Source organism: Mandrillus leucophaeus, unplaced genomic scaffold (assembly GCF_000951045.1).
Source record: "Mandrillus leucophaeus isolate KB7577 unplaced genomic scaffold, Mleu.le_1.0 Scaffold329, whole genome shotgun sequence".
NCBI lineage: Eukaryota > Metazoa > Chordata > Mammalia > Primates > Cercopithecidae > Mandrillus > Mandrillus leucophaeus.
The window spans coordinates 4,262,080-4,276,255 of NW_012103465.1; the positions used below are offsets into that span (position 1 = coordinate 4,262,080).

A 14,176-nucleotide genomic window follows, 5' to 3' on the forward strand; every position below is an offset into this window, starting at 1 on the left:
AAATAGGAACAGCTCCAGCCTCCAGTTCCCAGTGTCAGTGACACAGAAGATGGGTGAATTCTGCATTTTCAACTGAGGTACCAGATTCATCTCACTGGGGCATGTCGGACAGTTGGTGCTGGTCTGCGGTTGCAGCCCGACCAGTGAGAGTTGAAGCAGGGCGAGGCATCGCCTCACCTGGAAAGCGCAAGGGGGAAGGGAATTCCTTTTCCTAGCCAAAGGAAATTGAGACACACAACACGTGGAAAATCAGGTAACTCCCACCCTAATACTGTGCTTTACCAAGGGTCTTAGCAAATGGCACACCAGAAGATTATATCCCACACCTGGCCCAGAGGGTCCCATGCCCACGGAGCCTCCCTCATTGCTAGCACAGCAGTCTGAGATCTAACTGCAAGGTGGCAGCAAGGCTGGGGGAGGGGCGCCCGCCATTGCTGAGGCTTAAGTAGGTAAACAAAGCCACCAGGAAGCTTGAATTGGGTGGAGCCCACCACAGCTCAAGGAGGCTGGCCTGCCTCTATAGACTCCTCCTCTGGGGACAGGGCATAGCTAAACAAAAAGCAGCAGAAACCTCGGGAGAGGTAAATGCCCCTGTCTGACAGCTTTGAAGAGAGCAGTGGATCTCCCAGCACAGAGGTTGAGATCTGAGAACGGACAGAAAGTAATTTTTTTTAATCTAAGAAAATACTAACGGTCACAGAAGGCTATGAACCTGAGACCTGCTCTCTTTGTCAAACAGAGATTAACAGGGATCAGAGAAAAGATAAAGGCTGTCTTTGACATACTCAGAAGGCTTACAAGAGTTTTAAAGAAATTACTTTCTCACTATATGATTCATTGTTATTTAACGGTGAGTCAGTAAACCACCTAAAAATCATCTTGTGTCATCAGAAACACTAGTGTAACATAACTGTATCATTTTCTACTAAAGACAAAATTTCACCAAAGGGGAAAAAGAAAACACAGGATAAAGAGACATATTACACACATCGAAAAAAACAACATTTAACAAAATACTAAAATATTTCCCCACTCTTCTGATACTGTCAAGTCTTAACACTTAAAATAAGGCTTCCACCTCTCCCACTTCAAACAAATAAATGAATTCTAAACAAAGGAAACTTCATCAGGCATTTGGGTACCTCCTCCCCTCACTACGAGGTCTCTGCTGAATCTCAATCCTATACACTGAGGAGCCTGTGGCTTGAACCCTACATCCCTCCAAAACCCCCAGACTGTCACTCACTGAGGGTGCTCTCATTTCTCTGTGGAAAAGACTTTCTTCACAGAGTTCCTCAGACAGTCTCCCAGGTGATGGACACAGAGACTTGGGCTGAGTCTGCCAGAAAGAAATTAGAAAAGTGAGATATTTTTGAAAGGAATAGAAGGTGCCAGATTCAGAAAGACTTACTCTCTACTTCACAGAGGCACCCACACCTCTGAAGATGACTCCTTGGATTGGAAACCAATTGCAGGGCAACCCTGGGAGCCATGTGTTAAGGATGGAAGGTCACATGATGCAAGAAGCCTGGGTTATTACATTATCACTGAGAGCTCCTTGCATATTCTGGTTATTAATCCCTTGTCAGATGGGTAGTTTGCCACTATTTTCTCCCATTCTGTGGGTTGTCTCTTCACTTTGTTGATTGTTTCCTTTGCTGTGCAGAAGCTTCTTAACTTGATGTGAACCTACTTGTTCATTTTGGTTTTGGATGCCTGTGCTTTGTAGGGTATTAATCAAGAAATCTTTGCCCACTCCAATGTCCTAGAGAGTTTCTCCAATGTTTTCTTTCAGCAGTTTCATAATTTGAAGTCTTAGATTTAAGTCTTTAATCCATTTTTATTTGATTTTTCTATATGGTAAGAGATAGGGGTCTTGTTTCATTCTTCTGCATATAGGTATCCAGTTTTTCCAGCACCATTTTTTTAAGAGACTATCCTTTTCCCAATGTATGTTCTTGGCACCTTTGTTGAAATGAGCTCACTGTAATATATGGATTTGTTTCTGAGTTCTCTATTGTGTTTCATTGGTCTATGTGTCTTTTTCTTTTTCTTTTTTTTTAATGCCAGTACCATGAGGTTTTGGTTACTGCAACTTTGTAGTATAATTTGAAGTCACATGATGTGATCTTTCCAGTTTTGTTCTTTTTTTTTTTTTTTGGAGACTGTCTCTCTCTGTTGCCCAGGCAGAGTGCAGTGGCACATTCTCAGCTCACTGCAACCTCCACCTCCCAGGTTCAAGCTATTCTTGTGCCTCAGCCTCCCAAGTAACTGGGCTTACAGGTGTGTGCCCCCATGCCCAGCTAACTTTTGTATTTTTAGTAGAGATGGGGTTTCACTATGTTGGCCAGGCCGGCCTTGAACTCCTGACCTCAAGTGATCTGCCTACCTCAGCTTCCCAAAATGCTGGGATTACAGGCGTGAGCCACCATGCCCAGCTTCTAGGTCCTTTTGTGGGCTATTCTTTTGGCTATTCTGGGTCTTTGTGATTCTATATAAATTTTGGGATTATTTTTCTATTTCTATGAAGAATGTCATTGTTACTTTGATAGGGATTGCATTGAATCTGCAGATTGCTTTGGGTAGCATGGACGTTTTAACAATAATTGAGTCTTCCAATCCGTAAACAATGGATATGTTTCTGTTTTTCTGTGTTCTCTTTGATTTCTGTCTTCAGTGTTTTAGTTTTCATTATAGAGATCTTTCACTTCTTAATTCCTAGGTATTTTATTTTACTTGTAGCTATTGTAAATGGGATTACTTTCTTGATTTCTTTTTCATTTTGTTCCCTGTTGGCATACAGAAATGATACTGATTTTTTTATGTTGATTTTGTACCCTGCAAGTTTAATGAATTTATCAGTTTGAATAGTTTTTTCATGGAGTCTTTAGGTTTTTCTAAATGTAACATTGTATCATCAGCAAACAAGAATAATTTGGTCTTCTTTCTTCCTAATTTGAATGCCCTTTCTGTCTCTTGTCTGATTGGCTTAGGTAGGACTTCTACCATGTCATCAGTGAAGGAGACTCTACCCCTTCTAAGAACACTTGGATTATATGGAGGGGGAAACTGGCCTTGAAGAAAATTCATGAAATATTAAGACAGAGACCCTTCAGTATTCTCTAACAGCCTAGACTGACTTAACACAAATGAGGAGAGGAGCCTTCAGGGAAGGGAGATCCTCGTGACCTTTGCAGATAGATAGGATGAGGCTTCCCTGTTGCTGAAGGAAACCTGAACTCAGGAAAATGAACCTCACCCATAAACATGGTACAGGAGTCCTCTACTGCAGCGTGCCCTTCCCATACCTGTGGGCTGAGAATGGGTAATGGCATGGCACTGCTTTGATCCCCTAAGCTTCCTGCAGGCCAGGGTAGGGACTAGAGTGACCAGAGCTCATGGCTGGTCTCCTTTGGCTGCAATAAGCATTTTCCACTTGCCCAAATTCATTGTACAAATAATAGTACTTTATTTGCATGGTGAGCAAAGTTAGAGAGCACTGTTTTATAGAACCTGGGGTTCCCCTTCCTGTCCAGCCCTCAGTGGTGGTGACTGATGCTTAAGACAAGGCTTAAGTCTCTATGCATTTCCCTGTGAGATTCTGATATGGTCTCTCTGATTGTTTTTATAGTAAACAGCAGGCATACTTTAAGGAGGAAAAAAGAGCTAGTCAAAAGATTTTCTGCCCAGGTTAAAGTCAGTGAAAATTTAGACTGATTATACAAATCAGTGAAGCCTTCAAGTTATCTCTGGTGAAGACCAGTCCTCTAAAGTTACAAATGTTAAGTTTAGCATTTAGTAAATATCTGGACAGGTTTACTTGTCACTTGAGAATATTGTAGGCCTTCTCAAAAAAAGAACAGAAGGGAGTCTCTAAACTTTCATTTCATGGTTCAACAGTACTTGACGATGCATCGAAATCCCTCAATCTCAAGTAACCAGTGCCAAAAACATCTTCAAAGTGTCTCAGAAGAACTTTCAGAAGGAAATAATGGATCGTTTGGATGAAAACACTCATTTTTAGGAAAATCTAAAGGCGCTATCCCAAGAAGCTGTGAAATGGAATACAAAGTGTGAGAAACGAAGGAAAAAAATGCTTGACAACTTGAAAACATAAAGAAGTTGTAAATGATAAAGAGAGCCCTTTAAAATTGAAGGTGATATACTTGCCTGTCTTCTTTAGCAAAAATTACATGGGTGATGGCAACTTGAAATCAGACAAAGACAATCAGAAAATTGAGAACTTCTAGGCTGTAAATCAAAAAACAATTTGAAGAAATACACTGATGCTGTTAAATGTTTCCTTAAAAAGGCTTGAAGAAGAAAAACAAGGACTATTAAAAAGAAAATCAAATGAATCACTTACAGTTCAAAGAAATGGTCTCTCATCTGAATAAGCATCTTTGTAGTCTGAAAATGTAGCTCATATGAAAACATCAGCTGTGTAACATCAGAAGCATGACGCCCACAGGAAGATGGCCTCGAGAAAGTCTTGGAAAGAAGCACTTTCTACTATCAAAACTTGATCATTTCCCAAGAGAAAAAATGCTCAAGAAAGTTGGATGGCAGCTTGGCACACTAACAGAAAGCTCACTGAGCTAAGAAAAGAAAATGATCACAACAGATAAAGTTGACTAAAGCAGTTTAAATTTCAGGTTTTCCCAAGTGGTTCCTGCTGTTCCATGTGCAGGCGATCCCATGCATCATGTCTGCAAGGAAGGGAGAGGTTAAAACTGTAAGGGCTTACACATTTGGGTCAGTAGGTTTGATTCAGGTTTACAGCAACCAACTCCTAACTATATACTGGAGGACACATGACCGTGTTTTCTTTACTTAATAATTTAATCTCTTTTTATTGTTTTTTCTTAGTTGATGCTACATTTGCTTAAATTCAAGTTCGAAAGAATTACAATTCCTAAGATGGTGTTTTACAAATCTAGACGGTTTTAATACAATTCTTGACTATTAGACCATTCCATGAGACTCTCAGAATCAGGTCCATTTAAGTACTGTATTTAGGCTGAATTAAATAGTTCACTATTACGTAAACCATAATTGAATTTTGTATGATCATGGAGATAAATAAATCAATAAAGGTCATTTATATATGCTACGAACTGTTACAAGAAATGTGAGTAACAGTATTTACCTCAATAAATTTAGGTTTAATAGAGAGAATCCCACCCAAACCCAACAAAAAAAGAATAATACTCTCCAACTAAATCTATTAGTATTTTTATTAGTTTAGCACTACATTCATAGATTTAGGGGAGGTAACACTTTGTTCATGATATTATTTGCTGTTTAAATATTTCTAAATTTTATGCAGTCAAAAATAAAAGCTTTCCCTTAAAATACCTTCTTTATCCTTCTCAATCTCAACAGGTTGTCTCATCTCTAGCATTACTAGATACCTGATTATGCCAAATATCAGGTCTTCACACCACTTTTCTGGCCCACCTAATATCCTGACGGGTCTCCCTGTCTTTGGTAAGGTCAATGATGGCAGCTACTATTTAAGTATTTACTATGTGGTAGGCAGTAGGCTAAGTACTTTAGGTAAATTATCTCATCTAACCTCATAGCAATCCTGCAAGGTAATTGTCCCCATCTTATGTTTGACTATTACTACCTTTGCTCAAAAGCTTCATACTTTCAGAATATTTTTCAGTCCTCTATCAGCTAGCTCAACCTATTTTTCTAATCATTCCCTATAGGTCCTCTTAACCTACAGCATTTCATTCAAATTCAACTGCTGTGTTCCCTACATGCTCCTTGTGCTTTTCTTAGACTCAGGCTTTGTGGGCCCAGTTGTAAACGTACTTGCAGTCATAGCACAAATGCCACCTCTTACATGAAACCTTCTCTGGAAACTCCCTGCTAAGTTCTTACAATAAGTTCTTTATTCCTCTAACTTATTATTATTTTACTATTTTTTGTATTGAGGACAGGATGGAATCCTACTCATCTGTATTGTTCCTGCAACATCTTCTACATTATATAGTTCTCAATAAGTGTGTAGAATACATTTACAACTTTGGTAGATGCCTTGAATTTGTTCAATAATTACTTTAGGAATGTTTTACATACATCATTCTTAAAGTAATTAAGATGATTACATACATCATTTGATTCTGTAATACTGCTTCATACATTTTTAACTATGTTTCTCACATTCACATTTTCACTCCAAGTTATAAGAATGTTCTAAACTATGCCATACCCTTCAACTTTTCTAAGTATCAAACACCATGCTGTGGATAGTAAATGCTTGCTGAATAAATGTGTAAGAATAACTGGGGCAGATGACAGCATTATAGTAACAACAAGCCAATAAGCTCAGTTGATGGCAAAACTACTTCTGGAATGACTTCAAGTAAACTATCATTTCTAAGTTTTAGTAATTTTGGCTAACTAAAATCCCTATCAAATTTCTTAGATCTCTTTCAGAATATGCCAATTTCTCAAGCTTTTAATGTTAAAAAATTCTAAATTTAAGTTGATCTACTGGATCAAGCAAACATTTCCACTGATTTTAGTGTACATATTCTAGCTATCACTACTTTAATCATAAAACTATTTCAACTAATTAAATACACCAATAAAACTGGAGACTTGGGATGTGAGCAGGACTTCAGCTATTTAATATTACGTGTGTGTATGTATGTGTATATAAACGTATATAAAACTAATCACAAAGGAAAAAACTTTTTGTGGGGGCAGGAAAAACCATAGGAAATGAGAGGAAAGGGAAGCGCTAATACACCAGAAGGAGGCAGGCTATTTCAGCATCTTTTAACTTAGTATTTTAGGTGATACAGAACACAGATCTCTAAATGGCTTAATTCTATACTAAGTATAAAAACACGCCCCTCCAGTACCACAAATCTTTTCAGGTGGCACTGTTGTGACATTTCTTCCTTTTCATGTATGCCTTTATAGATGCCCTTTACAGAACCCTTAATAACACTAAACACAATGAATTCAGGAATTTAACTTTGTACTCTAGCCACGATCTCAGACATCCACATGATCTACAAAACTGGAGGAAAGGAATCTGGGTTTTTGAAGATATAAATCCATTAATCAAATTTCTAGTTTAAAAAATGGAGCATTAGTTTTAAAAAGTAAACTAGACCTTAAATAAGAGGTTATCTAGATTTGTCACTCACCTACTCAACAAATAGACATTGAAAACAGTGTGCCAGATGCTGGCATGATGATGATGATTGATAAGGTTCCTGAAATTAAATAATTTCATACAAGTAATTATAGTTTTGAAGAAGTGCTATGTTGTTCTCAGTCTGAGTGACTGCACAATATGATGATGTTGGCTGAGGTATGACAAGGAGAGGGAGTTTACATAACACGTAATAAGAACCTGTAATGGAACATTAGGTCAAAGAGGACATCTAGGAAGACCCTGAAGTGTCTTGAATTTTCTAGAAACTAAAAGAAAATTAGAGTACGGTGAATAAGAGGGAGAACAGGTTGAAATGAAGCTGGAGAGGTAGGTGGGAACAGACTGAAGAGCTTTTTAAACTTTAAGTGGGGACTTCAGTATCACATCAGAAGTTCAGATCACACAGAGCTTTGAAGGTCATATTAGAATTTTGGATTTAGGAGTTAGAAGAGATTTAGTGGCTGGGCGCAGTGGCTCACACCTGTAATCCCAGCACTTTGGGAGGCCGAGGTGGGCAGATCACCTGAGGTCAGGAGTTCCAGACCAGCCTGACCAATATGGTGAAACTCCATCTCTACTAAAAATCCAAAAATTATCCAGGCTATGGCGGCACGCACCTGTAATCCCAGTTACTCAGGAGGCTGAGGTGGGAGAATCGCTTGAATCCAGGAGGCAGAGGTTGCAGTGAGCTGAGATAGCAGCACTGCACTCCAGCCTGGACAAGAGAGAAGACCCTGTCTCAAAACAAACAAACAAAAAGAGATTTAGTGGTTAATTAGTTTAGGTCCTTCACTGGGATTAAAGTTGGGCCATAGGTAATTCAGTAAATTAGTTTCTTAAAGTGGTTTAGAGAATTCTTCTGAGACAAAAGGCAAACAGTTTTGGGTCATTTTAAAAGCTGAGTAGGTAAATACATTCATTTATTGAGCACCATCTATGTGCAATGCAATACACTTGAAACATCACCCACTTTCCAAGGGCTTTCTTAACTGACAGAAAAAGGGGGAGAGTGATTGAGTAGAGTATAAACATGACTAGGAAAAGTACTTAAGAGCATAAAGAGCCGTTTTTGAGAGCCGTTAGTGACTTTCTAGGAATATTTTCACTACCCTCTCCACTTTGATAACAAATACACTTTGATGTAGTCTCAAAGGAAATCTTTAGGCCTATGCTTCCATATCATTTTCAACACCCAACAATAACTTCATGTGATGAAGTTTAACGACATTATAAATGGAAGGATGAGTATACAATTCAGTAGCTCAAGATAATGGATATAAAGATCCAATAAAGATAGAAGCTACCTTTTATTCAAAACAAGGCATATTCTCAGGTGCGATGGCTCATGCCTGTAACACCAGCATTTGGGAGGCCAAGGTAGGTGGATCTCTTGAGACCAGGAGTTCAAGACCAGCCTGGCAATATGGTGAAACCATCTCTACAAAAAATTTAAAAATTAGTCAGGCATGGTGGCCCATGCCCGTAGTCCCAGCTATTAGGCTAGTGAGAAGGTAACTGCGGTTTTTTGCCATTAGTGGCACTTTTTTTTTTGGCATTAGTGGCATTTTTGCCACTAATGGCAAAAAACCGCAATTACCTACACACCTGGGAGGCTGAGGTGGGAGGATGGCTTGAGCTCAGGAGGAGGAGGCTGCACTGAGCTGAGACTGCACCACTACACTCCAGGGTGGGCAACAAGTGAGTCAAAAAAAAAAAAAAAGGAATTTTCTGAAATACTCACAAGATCTAAGTGAAAGTAGTATTTGTAAGCTGGAAAGCCAGTACAAATGCTAGCCCTAATTCAGATTTCCCAGCCTTAATTCTTTCTTGTAAAGGACTATCTTCAATTACATCCTGTATTCTTTCAATGGAACAAGAACACACGTTAAAAATGGTATTCAAACAAAGAAATACAGCAACTCAGTTTATTACATGCAGATTCTTCTGCATTGTTGCTAACAGTTCACTGGTCCAAAATTACTAAAATACTTAAAAAACTATACATTATGTAAACAAAACATAAATAAGACAGCATAGTTCTTTGTACATATATTTAGTACAGGTTGTTAGGGATTCTGGAATATGTACAATTTTACATCATGGACTGCATTTTTCACAATGCATAAATATATATATATTTTTTACAGAAACAAAAATAAGATTTCACTAATGACACAGAATACCATATCATAGATATGCTGCAACAGTCCAAATTCAAGAAGAAACATGTCAATGTAAATGTGCAAAAGGCTAGCTTACTCTAAACTATTCAAACTTTGTTCACTTTATGTTCTACAAACAGGTAAATCCTGACTTTAAACACAGAATCTCGAAACCCTCCTCAGAACAGCAAGTGAAATGAAACAGAGTTTTCCCTCCCCAAGAAAACAAAGCCTTGTTGCAAGCTAATGAAAAGATACATTAAAACACACACACACATACACACACACACACACACACAACTATGTATAGTATGCTTTCAATAGTATAATAAACATTTAAAATTTTTATGGGAGTCAAAACAATGCCCCATTATTTAAAAACTGGCTCTTTTAGTCTAAATTCAAGATGCAGCTGTGTCAGGCTTCTCTAAGCCCGATGACTGAAAAGCAGGGAAGACAGACGCAGGATTTCGACTGGCAGATACAATCTGAGAGAGAGATGGAGAGAGTGAAGAAACCTTAGATGCTGGAGTGTTTATGGTATTCAAAATGGCTCCTTCTGGGCTAACCAACAATTTTTTGACGGGTGTGTCCAAATGAAACACTGAAGTGCTACTTGGCAGTGGAGGATTACTGGGGCAAATGGCAGAAACCAAAGATGTCTTAGCCAAAGGAGTAGCTGGAGGAGACTTAATTACTGAAGTCAGAGATACTGTTGGTACAGGAGGTGGAACAGGAACTTTAACAGTTGTGTTTATGATTTGTGGTGATGTATGTACTGTGGGTATAGAACTTGCATTCCCAAAAGAGTTTATAAATTTTGTAGGGCTTCTTAGAGGATGTTGTAGAGGTTGCCCACTTAAAGAATTATTTGACGCTAGTGTAATCTTCTGGGTAGAGTTATCTATTGGCGTAGACTGAATGCCTTGGCCGCTGTTAAGAACTAAGGGGGCTCCATATTTTGGATTAGTAGATATAAGGAGAACATGGCTGCCAGCTCCAAGACCTTGTGGTGGAACAATAAACCGGGTTCCGTTAATCATAATCTGAGTACCAGGTGCCAAAGGTGTACTGGTATTGATGACTATTTTTTGCTGAATACAAGGTTCACTGAACTGACTCCCGACTAAACTAGTTACATTAGATGGTGCTGAAGCCGTGTGAATGGTAGCGCCACCTGGAGCAGAACTGTAACTGGGGGTTTTTACTAAAGCTTGCTGGTTCGGCAGAGAAGCAAAATTGGAAATATTAACTATTTTACCTGGACTTGGTGAAAGGGATGACAATTCAGTTTGAGGTTTATTTGCGTTTACATTTGTTGGCACTGTAGTTGAAATCCCTGGTGACTGAAACTGGAGCGAAGTCCGAGATTGTCTTTTAGAAAGAGATATAGAACGTGTGGCTCCTGGTACTGTTGCTGAATGTGGAACTGTGTTTATTATTTTGGGGGATGTAGTCGCAGGTGCAGGTAAGGCAACCGTAACAGGAATTTGCAAAGCTGATGTTAAACATTTAGGAGACACTACTGGTTGTGTAGTTGAAATCAGAACAGATGATGCAAGGTGTCCTGTTTTCACAGTTGATATAGCCACAGTGTTTCCGAGACTTGATGAGCAAAGTCTATTTGACAAAATAGGCATAATTCTCGAAGAGGTATCATTTCCACTGACTAAAACAGGAGGTCGTGTCCCAGCTGAAGCAGAGGCTGAGGTCACTGAAAGGGAACCTAAAGATAAATTCGCTCCGGTAACTGAAAGCATGTTTACTGCTCTTGCTGCAGAAACCACTGATTCATTAACAGGGGTAATATTCTGACTCACAAAATTTGAGCTTACTGGAATTGAATTACCACTTGTTGACAACGGCAAAATATAGCCCTTGCTACTTTTGTCTTCTCCTTTTGGGGTTACATTTTGTAGTATGTTAATTGACGGTATAGCTGGCACAGTGCCTGAAGTATTTACAATTGCTTGACCTATGTTTAGTCCAATTTTCACATCTTTTATCTGAGACACAGCTGGTGATGAATTTATTTTTATTGGTGTGCCCACTGTAGATGGAATCAGTACTATCTGGGGTTGCTCTGGAGTCTTAACATATGCTTTATTCAATGGAGGAGGAAGAGTTTGTTTTAATGATTCTGCAACAAGAGTCGGGGTTGATGTACCACTGGGAACTGGGGCATTAATAAAAACTAATTTCTGGGCAGAAACACCTGTAGATGTCAGTGCAGGTGTCATATTAATTGCAGTTCCATTGCCAGAAGAAAGAATAGATGGAGCTGATACCAGCATAAGTTTCTGAACTGGAGTCCCACTGATTACATCTCCATTTGTTGTTGCTGTTGCTTCTGACCTTGTAACAGGGTAACTTTTTGTGATATAATCTACTTGTTGCTGTTTAGTTGGAGTATGAATAATATTTGCATTGTTTTGTCCAAAATTTGCTGCTGATATGCTAATTACACTTACTGAACTACTTGTTGTTGATGGTAGTAGAGTGCTAGAACAAACAGAGGACTTCAAGGGAGAAGAGGGCATGTGTGAAGTTTTATCTATCATGTGGCCCAAATCACCACTGCCAGTGGGGTAGCCTAATGTAAGTTTGAGATTTTTCCCCATGGATGGAGCAAAGCTAGCTGGAATGGAAACAGAAGCCGGTGTTTGGCTGAAAGGTGAAAGACTAGATGTAGTAGTTGTTCCAGCTACAGGTGAAAAAGCAGAGGAAGAAGTTGTTGATTTTGGCACCAGAAATGCCTGAAGCTGAGGAGCAAAAGTGAAAACTGAACTTGAAGTTACAGTATTGGGTGAATTTTGATCTGGGTTGGTCTGTACTTTTACAACTCCAGTGTTCCCACCTCGTGTCCTAACAAGAATTGACTGTGAATCTCTTATGCACACAGTTTTCAGCTCTTGCTTTGCTTCGGAAGAATCAGCAGTCTGTTGTGCAAAACAGTTGAAGGAACTACCAGGATTTGCAGACCCATTTAGTGTTGTTGTTGATAACAGAGGCTGACCTGTGGAGGAAATGGTGGGTGAAGCACTGGGTAAGGAGAATGTGGCTGCTGAAACTGCATTCTTGGTTTTTCCTGCCTCACTCTGGCTAGTCTTAACTGATGGTGTTAATAAGTTATTTACAGAGGTTACAGGCGACAAAGGCTGTGGTCTAGCACTAGTTACATTTGATAAAGGTGTAATCGTTTTGTTGAAAACTGTATTTGGTAGTTGGGTAGAAACAGTTCCTGGTGAGTTGACAAAAACTGATGCTAAAGAAGAATTTCTATTTGTTGTCTGTGCAAAAGATGAACAATGTTGTTCTGTACCTTTCTGTTGAAGTGGTGGTATTTCTTTCGCAACTGCTTTTCCTTCTTTATGCTGAATCACAAAATTCTTAGGCAGAATAAGAACTTGCTGCATGATTTTTTCTCCTGTTTTAGGATCCACCACAGGCTGCATCTGAATCTTTACAGAGCTATTTTGAAGATCTATTGGCAACCACTGGCCACAGGGCATTTTGTATACCATTTGTAAAGGACCTTTTGTATTGGTGTGGCAGGTCAATGCTGGCTTTACGGGGCTTGCTTCTGGAGGAGATAAAACTGGTTTTTCCACAGCAGAAGCACTTCTACCTGTGGAAGGAGGCAGTTGATTTGTTAAGGTCACTTTGTTCCCAATATTCTTTGCGAGCAAAGCCTGAATGGGTTTGGTCCCTTTCTGGAGAGTACACACAGGTACTGAATCCAATGAGGCAAATGACTCTGGAAATGATGGCTCTGCATGCTTTGATTCATTGAAACAGTCAATCTGCACATCACCTTCTAGATTCTCAACTATTGTCTCATTTGTGCTTAACTTTGCTTTCTTCCTTGGAGAAAGCTCTTTTGTGCTGTCATCCACATAACCAGTCTGTTTGGACTGTCGTTTAAGTGTTTTAAGCAGTGTCTTCGGTAAGTCTTTTGAAGGTAATTCCTTTTTCAACAGCTTGCTTCGAGCCATAGGAAAATCTATTTCTGACAACTTCATATCATCTGAAAATTATAAAAATAGGCATTTTGTTTATTAAAAACAGCAACTAAATAATAACAACATCAACTGTAAAAAAGAAAGTGAATCTTTGAGTGGGCAATGTATTAAGAAATCTACTGCAGGGTGATTCAAAAGCCTTAGCACCACTGATGAAGATAAAGGTAAGGTCATCTTTGACATGACAACCTAGATATCATAACCATGCTCAATAATAACCTATAATTGAGAACATTTTTTTGGTCAAAATTTTTGGTCAAGAATTCTGCTAATTCTTCTGCCAGTGTAAGTGCAAAAAACTGTTTCATTAGAAACACCTAAGTCAACAATCAGGGCTCAGAATTTAATTTGGAAAGGAATCTAGTTCTCTTTTTCTAGCTAGGAACATTTTGATACCATAGAGAGGTGGTTCTCCAACCTATTCTATTTCTAGAGACTCTAAAGGACAAAAAATATCCAGCTTTTTCTGATGTTCACCCTTATAGTAAAAAAATTTATGTTCATATTCGGTCAAACTAGGTTTATAAGACATTACTCTTATTTGCCAAAGATCGAAAACAACAGGTTAATGCATTTCTAACCACATACCTTCATATTAACCTCTATATAACCAAAGAAAGTCATTAAACTTGATTTACATAATAATGTAATCTGATAAATGGAAATGAATTACAGGTAATCTAATCCAGCCCTTTATCCTTATTAAAATGATGTGTTCATTCTGGTCTCATTAGGCCATCAACCTTGGTAATTCCTCAAAAAATAATCTTCACAATATTAAGAACTTGTCAAATTCTATTTCTAAAGTA

The 14,176-nt window shown here is 38.7% G+C and overlaps 1 protein-coding gene across 1 annotated transcript in view; it reads right to left on the reverse strand.

The window, feature by feature from the left end:
* Positions 1-9,080: 9,080 nt before the first annotated feature.
* The window catches only part of KIAA2026 (KIAA2026 ortholog), a 92,393-nt gene continuing 87,297 nt past the window's right edge, over positions 9,081-14,176 (reverse strand). Inside the window, exon 8 of the mRNA XM_011988402.1 lies at positions 9,081-13,372. Coding sequence (XP_011843792.1) covers positions 9,747-13,372 — 3,626 coding nt within the window. The 3' untranslated portion in view covers positions 9,081-9,746. The remainder of the gene's footprint in view (positions 13,373-14,176) is intronic.